Source organism: Cavia porcellus, unplaced genomic scaffold (assembly GCF_034190915.1).
Source record: "Cavia porcellus strain 051 isolate PalLab524CR breed Dunkin Hartley unplaced genomic scaffold, mCavPor4.1 scaffold_11, whole genome shotgun sequence".
NCBI lineage: Eukaryota > Metazoa > Chordata > Mammalia > Rodentia > Caviidae > Cavia > Cavia porcellus.
Genome location: NW_026947494.1, coordinates 47,094,603 through 47,107,437, shown reverse-complemented (window position 1 = coordinate 47,107,437; position 12,835 = coordinate 47,094,603). Strand labels below are relative to the sequence as shown.

General features: G+C 38.4%; 1 protein-coding gene across 2 annotated transcripts in view; it reads right to left on the bottom strand.

The window, feature by feature from the left end:
- Positions 1–5,287, bottom strand: part of Rab3c (RAB3C, member RAS oncogene family) — a 254,491-nt gene extending 249,204 nt beyond the window's left edge. Inside the window, exon 1 of one of the 2 annotated variants that reach the window (XM_063258204.1) lies at positions 4,965–5,287. In XM_063258204.1, coding sequence (XP_063114274.1) covers positions 4,965–4,982 — 18 coding nt within the window. In that variant the 5' untranslated portion in view covers positions 4,983–5,287. Of the gene's footprint in view, positions 1–4,112; positions 4,307–4,964 lie in introns of those variants that run through there. The other variant, XM_013152905.3, reaches the window with a different exon arrangement.
- Between the last annotated feature and the right edge of the window lie 7,548 nt (positions 5,288–12,835).

The following is a 12,835-nucleotide window of genomic DNA, read 5'->3' as shown; positions in this document are numbered from 1 at the left end:
TGGTATGGCAAGAGAGGAATTTCTTGTCCAAATACAAGCTTACTCTGACGGTAGAAAATCGTGATAAATCCACTACTTCATGGACTGAAAGGAGTGGAAATGGAAACCTATTCTTATAGCACAAAATTAATTTGTCCTATAGATTAATTCCCCCTTGATAACCTTTACTTTACTTCATAGAAATGAGGTGGATACCAACGGAGTAGAGAAAATTTCTCATTTCTCCAGTGCCAACCATTTCTGCAAAGAGTGAAGACTAAATGTCTATTTAACAAAAAGATAGAGGGATGGTTGTGGAGGATGTATAATGTCAAAAACTCAACAACAGTGAAGTGGAATAGTGCCATATACTTTCCAAAGCCAAAGAAACAGTGGTGCTTAGATGTTAATTAATTGCAATTTGGTTTGGTTTTGTGTACAGCATGGCTACACATAATATCTCACTAACAGTTTTCAAGTTCATCATCACTCTGCATTATATTCTTTCCTAAATCCTCCTTAATTTAACCAGTCTTTCTTTGGAACTTTTCTACTTGCTTTGGGTAAATAGTTTTTGTTGGAAATTTCCTAAACTCCATATTTGTGAGATGATCTAGAAAGCTTGTGATAACAAAATTGAAGAGTAAGCATTTTAGACAGGAACAATGGATTCTCCTTGGGTCATATAAGACAGTAAATGAAGTATAAGAAATTACAAGTCCAGGAGAGAGAAAAATTATCTATCTATCTGTCTACTTATTTTTTATTTACATATGGAGACAAGATGTTGCCCAAGTGCTAAATTGCTCAGGCTCAACTCAAATTTTCAGTAGTCATTCCTCAGTCTCCCTTTGTGCTGAGATTATAGGCATGCACCACTGTGCAAAGTAGCAAACATCATTACATGTTAGTCCTTCTCAAAATGTTTAGTTTAGCTTATACATGCTTCTTTTATAAAGAGAAGACAAGATTGATATATCTTTCTTTCTTGTGAATCAAGTAAGTGAATCACATTTATCAATAGTGGTCTCATTGTTTATACCTCCCATTTATTTCTTATTGGGAACCCAAAATAGTGGAGGAAAAAATATGAGCTTTTAGACAGAGAAATCTGGCAGAATGTTGATTCTTCTGTATTGAAAAAGTTATTTAATCCTAATAAGGTCTAGTTATCTTGTTTATAATTAGGCAGTATTTGTGAGATTTTTAAAATATCTATAAATATTTTTATCCATATACATACTGTATAATCATATATATATAATTGTGTTATACAAACAATACACACACACACACACACACACACACACACACACACACACACCTAAATGCAAAGCTCAGTGCTTGGCACAGACAATATAAATGAATTTATTCAATCAGCCTCTTGAATCAAATGACAATTTGCTTACCAAAATCTTCCCTTCAAATCATGGGCATTGCTATTCCCTACGTCATTTGGCCCTCAGACTTTGTATAGACTAAATGAGAAGACACAAATGACCATCTCCTGCACTGATTCTAAACTCATCACTTGAATTCTTATGAAATGCTGTTGCTGATTATTAGTTATGAAGTAAACATAGACGATTGTTATATATTATTTCAGTAGTCACTATAAATCACCCCTCACATCTGCCAATTTAGAGAAAAATATTTTTCAGACAATATGCACCTATCAAAAACAAATACTTTGACTATAACACCAAACTATTAATACAGGTACATCAGATACTTTTTAAAGGATATATATATATATAAAATTATTTTGAAGTATTTCTCTAAGAAAACAATTTTAAATTGGAAAAGTATCCAATAAACTAAGAACTCCATTTTATTTCCCACGAAAAAATGAACTGATTTTTTTCAAAGGGAGAAAAGAATTTCTAAGGAAAAGAAAATTAGATTTTGCTTGTGACTTTTAAAGCCTAAGTAAACATATTTGTTTTCCAATTGACAATATTGTTCATTTTTTAAATTAAAAAAAAAAGAATTTTAAGTATTTTTCTTGTTGTAATTTTACCCTTCAAAGTCACTTAAAATATGCCTACATTTAGAAGAATATGAGTGCTGATACATTAATTCTGATTTAAATAAATTTAAATCATGCTTGTAGTTTTTATTATTCCAATTATTAAATATTTTAACAATCTGATAGTAATGGAAAGCAGTTAACATAATAGCATTTGTTAGTTAAAATGAACCAAATGTGTTGTTCAATTAACTATACTTTAAAAATCTTTGAATTTTTATAACATAGGTGTCCTGCATGATAGCATTTGAGAGCTTAGATTTTTAAATGTCGAAAATCAATTCCAATGAATAAAGTTCACTGTAAGTAAAATATTCACAAGCAAATTAATTTCATTTTATCTAATTTTTATATTAATTTGTTAAAACTTCTGATAAAAATAGACCAGTATAGTGTCTATTATCTAGTTGTAGACAAGGGAGACAATTTGAAATATTTATTTCCTAAACTGTTAACTTCATAAAGTTCTGTAACATCCAATGACCCTTCTGAACAGCAACATTTATAAGAAAATAAGATCAATATACAATGTATTTAATTGCCTAATAATTTATTTTCACAGAGATCAGCTAGAACATTTTTTGCATCAGGTTTAAATACTAACAATCTACTTTATTCTTTTTGTTTTGTTTTTCTTTTTAATTCTAGGACTCTTCTTGCTATGTAAATTCAGGATGTACAACATGATATTCTGGTACACATATATGTAATGAAGTATAACAACCCACTTTTAAATAGCCTGTCAATGTTTACTTATAATCAAATATGATTAATTTAGTCAGTTGGATCTTGGCAATACCTCCAGTAATGGGAAATTATCATTAACCCACATGTCTTAAGTGGAACAGCTTGCACCTTTATTATCTGTCCAGATGTTTTCATGTCAGGTCTGTAATGAAAAGCTAAGTCTCAAACAGAGGTATTAGAAGACACACAATAGGGCCACTGTTCCCTGGAATAAATCAAATTTTCAATAACTCTTACGGTAATTTGAGGGTTTGTATTACATAATCCCTCAACAAACAATTACATTCTATAGATGTTTCATCTCACAATCCATTCCTGGTACTTTAATATACATAACCCATAAAATAAATTAAAAGTAAATCAAAGCAGATGTTTGAAGTTCCTGATTTATGAAGGATCCATGGAAAACTTAAAACCTGGATTAATGTCAAATATTTACGTTGCTGGGTTTATAAGCAGAGGTGGGTTAAGAACTGACATATCGAAAATGCTGTGTTCTATTCACTCAACCCATTCATAAAATGCCTTTCTGTTACGCAATGGGAGCACTTTGCTTGGTTAAAGAACGCAGTTAACGCTGTTTAGCGTTAACTGTCCACATATAGAAAAGAGAACTGTACTCATTTTTACTTGAAAACAAACTTAAACCAGACGCTTAAGTACAGGCACCTTTGTACCAGAGTCTTTTGTATTCCTCGAGGAAGCAAATCCCACAGTGTTGCTTAAATGGGGAATCCAAATAAATACAATAAATAAGCAAGCACCTCACATAGGAAAGCTGGGGTCAGAGTCTCAGGGATGAGTGAACCAGCTATGTGGGCATTGATAAAGGGCTGCCATGGCTCGGGTCAACCGAGTCTTACTGTGATTTCTATTTTCTGCTGATACTGGGACACTAGAAAAAAAGAGGACTTTGGGGACTACTACATTGGCTTCCCTTTTCTTAATGTGTCCATCAAGCAGAATTCCCTCTTACCTAGATGCTGATGAAGATTTCTCAACTCCGAACCTCACTGATCTGCCTTAAATCCCTGAGAATTTAAGTCGCAAACCTGGGAAGCAAAGAGGGACGAGCAATGCCACCAGGAGGTTGCACGCTGCCTTGACTTTTGTTTGCTCCGGTTTTCGTTTTAGGTAGACACTCTCATACCCGAACAGCCCTACCCCTTATTCAGACCTCCCCAATCACAACCCCAGGGAATGTGGAGGACCCAACTCTGACCCCAGAAGAACACAGCCACCTCTCCAAGAGTGGCTGCATAGACCTCCCCTTAGGTAGGGCAGTTTGTGCTCCGGATCTAGGAGAAAAGCATCTCTCTGAATTCCTCCCGAGGTTACTCTTTCTGTACTGACCCACCTGCATGGGCGCTTCGTGTCTCATTGTAGGCAAATGTTCTTTCTCTCTGGCTAGGACAGCGCTGGCCCGCGCTCCTTGTCAAGCGTGCAGCCGGCGCGTTGCTGGGTCCACACTGCACTCTTGGGTTTCTCTAACCGGCTCCAACATCAGCACCGGAGCTGTCCCCTCCTGGCACTGCGCACGCGTATTAGCCGGCAGCCCCCTGCGCTCCTGGGAGTCGTAGTCCATTTTTGCAGGGCTTCCATAAACACGGGAACACAGAGAACTACATCTCCCAGCAAGAACGCCCAGAACAGCTCTCTCCCGCACGGGCAGCGGGCCGCGGAGCCTCCCTCCGCTGCCTTTCGAATCGCTCCTAGCTATTATTACTGCTCTCAGCCTCGCGTATCGGTTTCCTCGCCAGGCACCGGCGAAAGTGACCCCGATTTGTCCCAGCTGGAGACTTTTCTTAGTTAATTGTCCCTTCGGGAGCCAGACCGTGCTTCCCTGGATAGGAAAGGCAATAATACTTCGTGCTTATTTCCAATACACGCGAAGCGTTCTGAGACTCTCCCCTTTCACCCCTCTCCACCCGGATTCCGGAAAGTTTACACATTTTCATAGGCTGAATGGGGTAATTTTCAATCTTATTCAACAAACAAGGGAGAAAAGGACGCTGAGGAGCTCGCGTGGAAGAAAAGTTTATCTACATACTGCACCGAAAAGATGCGCGCGTCCACACATACAGGGGCACACGCACACACACAGGGACACACGCACATACACACACAGGCACAGACAGGCACACTCGGCCCGAAGTCCGCGAAAGCGAGGTTTTTCGCTGGACACGCTGAGAAGCTCGCGGCTGCTTACCTTGCCGTACAGCTCCATTGCAACTCGAGGTTCACAAATTCTCAAGTTAATCTTGCTCCCGACGAGGGTAAGGGCTAAGGCGGGAAGCAGAGCTAAAGCGCAAAGACACAGCACAATGGAAGACGGGGTGGCGGCGGCGGCGGGCGGAGAGAGAAAGGCGGGTGGTGGAAGGACCCCTGAACTGGAGGGCCGGCTCCTTTCCTGGGGAGGGAAGTGCGGACTCTGCAAGTGGCAGCTGCAGAGACAGGGCTGCGAGTCTCCGAGGAAGCGCCGGGCAGACCGCGCCGGCTGCCCCTCCCCGCACCTTCCCGCAGCCGCCTCGGAGCGCGCCTCGCCGTCCCTGCCGGCCCGGGCGGGGGCGGGGGCGCTCACAGGGCGCTGGGTTATTTACCCAGAGCGAGTCACATAAAATGAACACATTCATCACCAAAGCCCAGAAGCACAGCCAGGAAATGAGACGGGAGACCTCTATTAAGTTATCCTGTCCTTTCTTTAACATAGAGCCATTTCTTACACAATCACACTTCTAGACTAGTTCATAACACGGTTTTGAAATCTCCGAGCTGTACTTTTGTTACGCTTGCCGTTTCCTGTGGGTTGATTGATATGTATGACTCTTTCTATCCTGTGCACCTGTCTACACGCAGCCCTCTCCGCCTAAGAATGAACGTTGATTGTCCAACAATGATCTCTGCCTTGGCACGAGGTAAATTTATTATTGGGAGGCAGAGTACAAAAGAGAATGGAAGTCTGTTTGCAGGAAAGCAAAGAAGGAATGACCTGAATCAGCTTTAAACTTCACTGCATTGGACAAACCAGTAGAATGGAGGTTCTGGAATTTAAATGTGCCTGACTGTCTCTTGGGAGAGAGGGCTAACATTAATATTCTCAAGCCAGGTGTAGAGATTCCGATTTACTAGATCTAATGAGAAGTCTGGGTATTAGCCTTTGAAAAAAAAGCACTTCAGCAATTCTGATACAAGCAGTTCTTTGAAATAATTTGAGAAACATTGCCTTAGAAGAATTTTTATGTGAAATTTTTTCAAAGATGAAAACCTTGAAATTCCTCATAGAGATTCAACAATGCATCAATCATGTATTTTAACTCATCTATTCTAATTATCCAGTTCATTTGAGCCTTGGTTTTGTTTTGTTTTGTAGAAATCTAAGCGCTGTCTTCTAATCATACAGTTTGAAAGAATGTATTGTAATTCATCCAGGTAAATAAGTTTTATAACTTCTCAGAAAGTACATTTTAAAGTGTTCACCTCAGAGTTGAGGGTTATGTGATATTGGAGAACTTTAATTTAAAATATCTAATAAAATTAAAAGATAAAATGGAATCCCATATCAATGTGTTTCATAATAGCAGCTTCCTACAAGAGTTCTGCAGTTCTTAAATTAAGATATATCTAATGTTATATCTTTTTATAAGTTATTAATTTTTCAAGACAAATATCAGTGAAATACTATAGTTACATGTAGAATTGTCATTAATATTTCACAGTTATTTAGAATTGGCTTTCTCAATGTAATTTTGGAAATTATTAAAATTCTTAAAATTCAGAGTGCAATATAGACATATTTAAATACTAAGCATGTTCAATTTACCTATTTTCTTTGAGAAATATATCTCTTGTCAGTCTTTTACTAAAATAATATACATCCTTGGTTTGAAGTATGTCCTATTTGTGAAAAGATCCATGGAAATTGAGTTTAAAATTGTACATTTGTAAAAGGTTTTTGAAAACTTATTTCTATCCTAGTCATAGTATTTGCTGTAGTCAGGGTTGGCAAGGAAACCATTTCCATACAAGACACATAATCGACAGAATTATTTTATAATAGTCACCCAAAAAGTTAAATACAAGAAGTGCAGGAAATCTTTACACACAATAAGACCCAAGGAATCAAGTTGAAGACCTGGACCTGGATCACATGGCAATGTCCTGCATGAGTACAGCTGAAGACCTAGATAGAGACCATAACAGTGCCCCTCATGAGTCCAACTAGAGACCTGTAGTCCACAACAATGTCTCATGCAAGTCTGTTTGATGGAACTGTGCTGGGAAGCCCAAAGGTGAGAGGTGGAAGCTAGAAAGTCTGTATCACCAGGGTGAAGGATCTGTGCCAGTAGGTTGAGGATTCTGCAGTGGAGTCAAGACGCAATGCTCAAAGTAAAAATCAGAACTCCCTCAAAAAGTATTACCACCATCCTCAGTGACAGCAAGGACCCGAGCTCCTCCAATGATCTGAACAGCTGAGTTCATATCAGGAAGCCAGCATGATAAGCTTCTCCAGGAGACTGAATAACACACTATCTTCCCCTCTGGAGCCAGAAAATGGTGCTCAAAGTATGCACAAGGGCTCCCCCAAAGTGAACCATGGTCTTCTCAGCAACAGGAAGGTCTCAGGTTTCTCTGACAATTAGAACTGACAAGCTCATATCAGGAAAGAAGATCCACAAGCTCTTCCAGGAGAGCCAATGGCAACAGGAGAACCAACAACACTATTCTTCCTCTCCAGTTCTCCTTTTTATCTTGACAACAATCCTCAGGTAGGGCATCCACATTTAGCGCCATGCTGATTTAGTTAACCTGATACTAGAAGTTGATCACCAGTAATCCATCCACCACAATGCTTTAACTGAGTAGGAGGTAGGTAGAAAAAGGAAAATAAACTATATCCAGAAATCTACTGAACAAAAGTGAAGTGAAGCTGACAATCTCCCTAACGCAGAGCAACAACTGAGCACTTTGACTACGTTTCACATCAGATCATCATCTAGGAATTGCCCTCCCAAAAGTACCCAAGTCTTCTGGAGCTCCAGCTCTCACAGCCACAGCCCAGTCAGCATAAAGGAAGAAAAGATCAGATGGCAGTACCTCATCCCTTTATAACTGACATCACTGCTCTTAAGTTCTGACATCTACCGTTCAGTCTTATATGTTCTAAAGGAGGATAGGAAATGGCTTCTTTCAGGGAACACACCTCTGAATAAAAGATAGGAATGCTGATACAAAGAAAGAAGAAAAGAATGGACTGAAAGGCATTAGAAGCAGTGGGTAGTCTGTCACAGAACATCAAGTGACTATAAGATAAAGTCTGCCACTTCCTCCCCTGCACAGTTGTATTAAAATCTGCATTTCTAAGTTAAAAATGTACCTGTTTCCAGGGATCTTTGTTTCTGTTTTTGAGACAGGGTCTTTCTATGTAGTTCAGGCTGGCCTAGAACTCTCAGTGATCCTCCTACTTCAGCCTCCCAAATTCTGGGATTACAGGTTTAAGGTGCTATGCCTGACTGGGATCTTCATAATTTAAAAACAATAGAAGTCTTAAAATCAAGTGATTACCCAGAAGTTAGAGCATTATGGCTTTTGCCAAGGAAATGGGAAGAGGGGAGCCTTCTCCACTTACACTTGAGTCTGGGGTTAGGAGTGAATGTTAAGATGCTAAAAGGCAGAATGTACTTTATAGAAGAGAAAGTGCAAAACAGTGACTATCCCAGAATATGTGAAATGAACACCTTGCATGTTAGAATGTAGAGCAGGCCCAAAGCTGCTAAACCCCAACCAAGGTGGGTTACCTGCCACAGACTCTCGAGGGATAACTGGCATGAAAACTTCGAAATTGCTGTTTGCATAGTTTTTTTTGTACTACCCACATCATGACTTGGAATTTTTTTTTTGCTACCCTGTGTTTATTTAATAGTTACTAGTTTTACACTGTTGTTTATGTATACCAGTTTGTCTATTATTTATTTTGTTCTTATAAGTCCATGAGTAAATCAGCTTCATTGGATAAAATAGCCAGAAACAAGGAAAGTTAAATATTAATAACAATGATTTTTTTTGATGTCAAAAATAACAATAAACTGGATATCATAGCACATTTCTATACACTCAGTACTGAGGAGACTGAGGCAGGAGGATTGCAAGTTCAAGGCTAGTGTAAGCTACACAGTAACTTCAAGGCCAGATCCTGTCTCAAAAATAGCATAAAAACCCAAAGACATTTTATTCTACCATCATCATTATCTCTCTACTAGGATTCATGCTGAAAAAATCACTGAGGTGGTATAAAGATTAAGGACAACCCCTGGGGACTGACTGTCTTCCTCATGCAATCCTTTTCCAAATCCACATTCCAGAAGATGGCAGTGTATCTAATCTTACACATTTCTGGGGACTATCTCCAATGAAGTGGGAAATTCTTCTGGCCTGATCCTTATTGCCTTGGTCTGACTCACCATATTGAGGTTGGCTGTAATTTCAACTTTATGCAGCATCCAAGAAATGATATTGATTTCTTCAGGTTCCCTTAAGAAGAAATTAAATATTCCCAATGGCAGTATTGATTGTTTTAAAATTAAAAGGAAAATATATTTTAACTCATTCCTACACATGAGGTTTTCAACATTATTAGTAATCAATATCAGCATGGTGCTTCATAAAAATTAAATGAAGGTACTCCAAGTGAATGTAAAGAAAATAATATTTTCTGTCTAACAAATATGATTGTTAATGATAGTTCCTCTTTTTAGCACTGATACTATGATATGCACTATATTTATATTATTGCATTTCATCCTCAGTAATGAAGCATAGTAAAATTATTAACTTTATTTTTATAAAGAAGAAAAATAATAGGTAAAGAAGAGCTAAGTATTTCACCTAAAGAATATCGACTAGTAAGATGTTGAACCAGGACTTAAAGCTTAGCATTAATCTGATCCCAAAGCCTGAACTCTACCATATTTTTTCTTAGAAAAGATAATATTGCTTAAAAATAATATATTTTGTCATTTCTTTGATAGAACTTTTCTGTGTTTTTTTACTTGTTGACTTTGTTTTGGAATGAGGATACAGTTATAGCACCACCATAAAATTCCAAGGTAATTTTTTTAACTTATTCTTTTAAACTAGAAACTTGCCAACATTTTTAGATAATTATTGATTTGTTTGATCACTAGAAATATTATTAAGGTGCTTCATATCAAATCATCATTTGGTAAAGTATATATATTGTATTTCCAGCACCTAAAAGATAGTTGTAGGATAAGAAGTCCTATCATGAAAAAGAAGAAAAATTCTAAAGATTATGTCCCGTATTTTATACAAAGTATTTATTCAGCTGTAGGATTCAGACTGGCACCCTTGGGTATGAATTACGTACCCTACTTGTTTTTCAAACATTGAAAAACCAATGGGTAATTATTATCTTTTTAAAAAATCATTGCTCTTATAACACGATTATAATTTGCAGTAACACTTTTATAATTAAATTCAGACTTAACTCTGTGAAAGTAAGACGGTAAGACTTCCAACAGGCTTTTGAGCTGGTTAAAGTGTCAACTGACAAACTAGTGTTGAGGACAGAGAGCGGCCCGAGACAGCAGAACCCAGAAAACAGGCAGCAGAGCAGAGCTGAGCAAAGAGAAGGGGAAGCATGCAGGTGCAGCCAGTAGGGGTACAGAGGAACTGCAAGGGTTACCTGCGGCTTTCAGCAGTGTGGCTGCCTGGAGTTGCCTGAGCACAGTCTACACTAGGCTCAGAGCCAAAAAAGAAAAAAAAAAAAAAAAAAAAAAAGGAATGAAAGTCTTAATAAGCATCCATGTTTTGAATTTCCATAGAATTTTTAAAAGACCAGACAGCATACTAAGATAGTATCTTAGAGATAGTGTAGCAAAATCCTTTCATTTTAGGGATAAGAAATTAGATCCTTGAAAAGTGCAGTGATCTGTCTAAAGCTCCACAGGACCTCTGACACCACTACAAATACTGGGGAAAACGGTAAGTATTCTGAAAGTATACTGTAATGTATTAATATAATCTGTTTTTGATGGGGTCAGCAATGTTCATTAAAATATTTTTTTAGATTTACTTGTTACAATTTAGTCAGTCTTAAAAGAGAATCTGTATCTCCAGGAGGATTTCAAACTACTCCAGAAAATCAAACATATAAACGCCGTAAGTGGTAACTATATAAGACATTGGTGATGAATTGTTTGGTTAACTACCTGCCCACTCTCCTCACTGAGAACTTTTTTAAAGATTCATGGGAGAGTGTGATCAGTTCAGGGATGTGGGAAGGAGAAATAATTTAAGAGATTTAAGAAGGTCGTTTCATTGTAAATACAGAATAGGAGAAACAGAATAGGAGCCTTTCAAAGGAATTTAAAGATCATCTAGTTCTTTCTTAGTTTGTGGCTGAAGAAAGGAAGGCCAACAGACAAGTAAACTATAACTCACTTAACATCATACTAATTAGTAACAAGAGCCAGAATTAACATATAATTCATGTGATTTAAGTCCAGGATTTTCTCTAAAAATATAATATTTAAACAATTAACTATTTTGGACTTGAACACTTATTTACTTTCCCCTAATTTAACCATATTTTTTGCTCAAATATTATGAAATTAACACATACTACATCATAAATCAAAAAGCTCCTCCAGAAAGTTATGTGACCTGATAGTTATATCTCTTTTACTGAGTTAGAAGGAGGGTATGAGGAGAATTGAAATATACTATCTCCTTCAAATAAAGAACAGGGTGGCCGGAAGAAAATGGCGGATAGATAGCAGCAGCCTTGGAGGCTCTCTGAAAAACCACACTTGAAATCCAGGAATGGGGCTGGGCAAGAAGTCCTAGGTAAGGCGGGATATTCTTTGCCGACCCAAGAACAAACTAAATTAAGAGAAACCAACTGGAAACACAATTCTGGTGATACAGCAGGAACAGATAAGGTCTCAGCATGGAAGCTGGACCCCACGCTACTGCAAACTGTGATTTGAATCACCTGCAGCCGCTGTTGTGTCCTGGTCGGCACAGCGGGAAGAGAGGCACGAAGGCTCTGAGAGTGGGAAGTGTTGAATGGAGTTGGGAGCAGGACTGGTGGGGTGCCCTGCATCAACCTGCCACCAGTGAGCGAATCAGGATCCTTCCATAGAGAAGGAGGCTTCAGCGGAGGACATACTTGGACCAGGCAGACTTCCTGGAATGAGATGCTGCAGTGACTTCAGTCACATATCTCCTCTCAAGCAGGATTGGTGGGGAGTGCCTGGCCTGCTAGATGCCACTAGCTGAGACCCAATAGGCTAGCCCAACTCAGGTCCCAGCACCTGGAAGTGCACCCTGGCAGTGAAGCCTTCGATAGGTTGACCTGGAGGGGTGGGCCCGGCATAGACTGCCTAGGTCTGTGTCTCCCTGGTGCATTGCAGTGGACAGGAACACCTAGCTGGCATAATTCAAACAGACTGTGGCTGACAGGGAAGGAATCTGGGCCTCCTATAAACGCTTAAATATAAGGAACAAAGAATATGGGAAGAGGGAGCAACAAGAAAGGGTCCTCGTCCCCCAATCCTGAAAAACATGCAATAGCAGACACGGCACCAATAGACATAAAGCGCTATCTCCAGAGCCTCATAGACGAGTTCAGGAATGAAGTTATTAATGACCTGAAACAAGACATAAGCAGAATAGTTAGAGAAATGCTAAGCACCACCCAAGAAAAAACAGATGATGGAATGGAAGAACAGAAAAAAAAGGGGAGAATTGTTTGATGGAAAAGATAGAGAAAACATAGAATATGTAAAATAGGTTCAAAGAGATTACCAGGAAACTAAAAACTCTATCGAAAACTGGCATAACAGCTTGAAAGAAACTAAGGACAGATTATCTGAACTGGAGGGCAGATTTGTAATATGGGAGCATGAAATGAAAAACTTCTTAAAAATAACAAAAAAAAACAGCAGCAATACAAAAACTAGAAGATGATAAGAGATCTATAACTCAAGAATTAAGAACATAAGAGAAGAAGTGGGAACACAAACAAATGGACTACAAAAACTATTCACAGAAATAATC